General features: G+C 32.2%; 2 protein-coding genes across 3 annotated transcripts in view; both read right to left on the bottom strand.

Annotated features, from left to right (window-relative positions):
- Window positions 1-157, bottom strand: part of LOC106103273 (facilitated trehalose transporter Tret1-like) — a 3895-nt gene extending 3738 nt beyond the window's left edge. Inside the window, exon 1 of one of the 2 annotated variants that reach the window (XM_013282991.1) lies at window positions 1-157. In XM_013282991.1, coding sequence (XP_013138445.1) covers window positions 1-142 — 142 coding nt within the window. In that variant the 5' untranslated portion in view covers window positions 143-157. The other variant, XM_013282990.1, reaches the window with a different exon arrangement.
- A 1875-nt stretch (window positions 158-2032) lies between these two features.
- The window catches only part of LOC106103204 (facilitated trehalose transporter Tret1-like), a 61007-nt gene continuing 60964 nt past the window's right edge, over window positions 2033-2075 (bottom strand). The window contains exon 5 of the mRNA XM_013282894.1: window positions 2033-2053. Coding sequence (XP_013138348.1) covers window positions 2033-2053 — 21 coding nt within the window. The remainder of the gene's footprint in view (window positions 2054-2075) is intronic.

Here is a 2075-nt window from a genome sequence, read left to right as displayed (position 1 = left end):
TGAGAATTCCGATTTGGCTCAGTATTTTTGATACTGAACTGAGACATCCTCTTATTTCTGGAACGGCTATCTCTGTAATGTATACCTGAGGACAAAAGAAGAAGATTTTATAAGTACAGATCATAATAAATGGTATGGACATGTTATGCGAAGAGGCGATGGGGACAAAAACCAGAAAGTGTTAACATTGAATGTGGATGGCTACAAAGGTAGAGGAAGATCGAAGAAAGTATGGATGGATTGTGTGAAAGATGATATGCTTAAGAAAGGAGTGGATTCAGATATGACGGTTGATAGAGATGTATGGAAGAGCAGCACATACTGTGCCGACCGTGTAAGGGATAAGGGCAAATGGATGATGACAGATTCATAATAAATATCCCTAAAACTGTTATCTCTTCAGATATTTGAATAATTTACAAACAATGCCCATTATTGTCAATCTAAGATACAGTAAACCCCCTTCAAAGTGAATTCTGAACCTCTGTATAACGCAGAAATTACCCTCTATAACATGAACATTCCCAACGATTTATAAACGGCTCACTATAACTCGATTTAGGGCAGTCATTCCTACAACCCGAATTCTTATAACGCGGCACCATCTATGCGTTATAAGGGGCTTTTACGAATAAAATATTAACAGATAACTAGAATTTAGCGAGTTTTAGTTCTAGAGCTTGTATACAAATTTTTTCTTATAACTTTGTGCTGCGTGAAAAGAAGTTGCTCTGACGCATTTAATGTTTTTGCCAATTATTTCCAGTAAACGGTTATTATCACAAATCAGTATTTAATTGTTGGCAAGTCTGTTTGTCAGAAAAAAGAAAAGATCAACGTCCATACCAACATTATACAGAAAAAATGAATTCGTTTCATTCCTTTATTTCTAAATGAAGACAATTATTTCCTCTTTACTTTATAAATCTAACTAATATTTAAATGCTAAAATTTAGAAGAATACTAACTGTTCCCGTGCGGCTTTATCCGCATGAAATTACAAAAAAATTATTTTATTGTTTACATTTATCAAATTACAAATGACAATTTATGGTCTCTTTCCCACGTTAGGGTTTTTATCTAAAACATTTACCCCCTAAGTTTAATGGCGTTAAAATATATAGTCTAAAGCTCGACGCAAGTGTAGGGCTTTTTATTAAAAAAAGAATTATTCAAAAATATTCTGTAATTGTTGACATCTTAGGCAACAAAGAAGTGTGTGTTTACGCTTTATTATAATAGTATAGATTTGTTAGAGTTTGTAACCTAAACTGTTAAAAGAATTGTTAAAAACCAGTGTTAAAAAATTTCAAGAAGCTTATCCATTGTAAGGGAAATTTTTATTATCAAGATAGGTATGTTATTTAATGTTATTGGACCGCGGTCTTTGTTAGGACCGCGTTCTTTGTTCCATATTTCCTCTCTCATTTACTCATTCGTTTTCTACTCTGGATGTTTTCATTGTACGTACAGGCCAAGGTTATATATGTAGACCTCATAGATACATCTTAATAGACAGGTCTTAATAAAAATATTAACTTAAAAAGACTAAATTAGAGATGTCATAGATGTAATACACATAGTAATCTAATAGACATGTCAAAACAAAAATATCTTCAAATTTCAAAAGTTACAGAGCTATGAAAATAATAGATTTGTCTAGTGAGATAAAATTAGATACATCTTAGAACATCCTTGAGATAAATAAGTACCTACTACTAAATATATACGTCACGCATTTATAGTTTCATGTTGTATTAGATAGATGGCGTTAACATCAAACGACACGCGTAATAATTCTTAAAGCATTTTGCCAGATCGTAAAATACTACTATGTACGTGTAATAACACCAATTGTAATGTCCCATTATCATTACGATGGGAGTCGCCAAGAGGGGGATGAGGGTAGGAAAGGGAAGACTTCCTCATAGAGTAAAAATATATAAAATTATAAAAATATAAAATTGATCTTAAAACCACTAGAAATAAGACCATATTGGTACCAATAACTTCCACCTTCCTTTGACTTATCCTAAATATTTATTGGCGACACCTACGTTATACGTTTTTTAGTT

This window comes from Papilio polytes, unplaced genomic scaffold, assembly GCF_000836215.1.
Source record: "Papilio polytes unplaced genomic scaffold, Ppol_1.0 DF823835.1, whole genome shotgun sequence".
Classification (NCBI taxonomy): domain Eukaryota; kingdom Metazoa; phylum Arthropoda; class Insecta; order Lepidoptera; family Papilionidae; genus Papilio; species Papilio polytes.
This window is presented reverse-complemented; position numbering and strand designations above follow the sequence as displayed.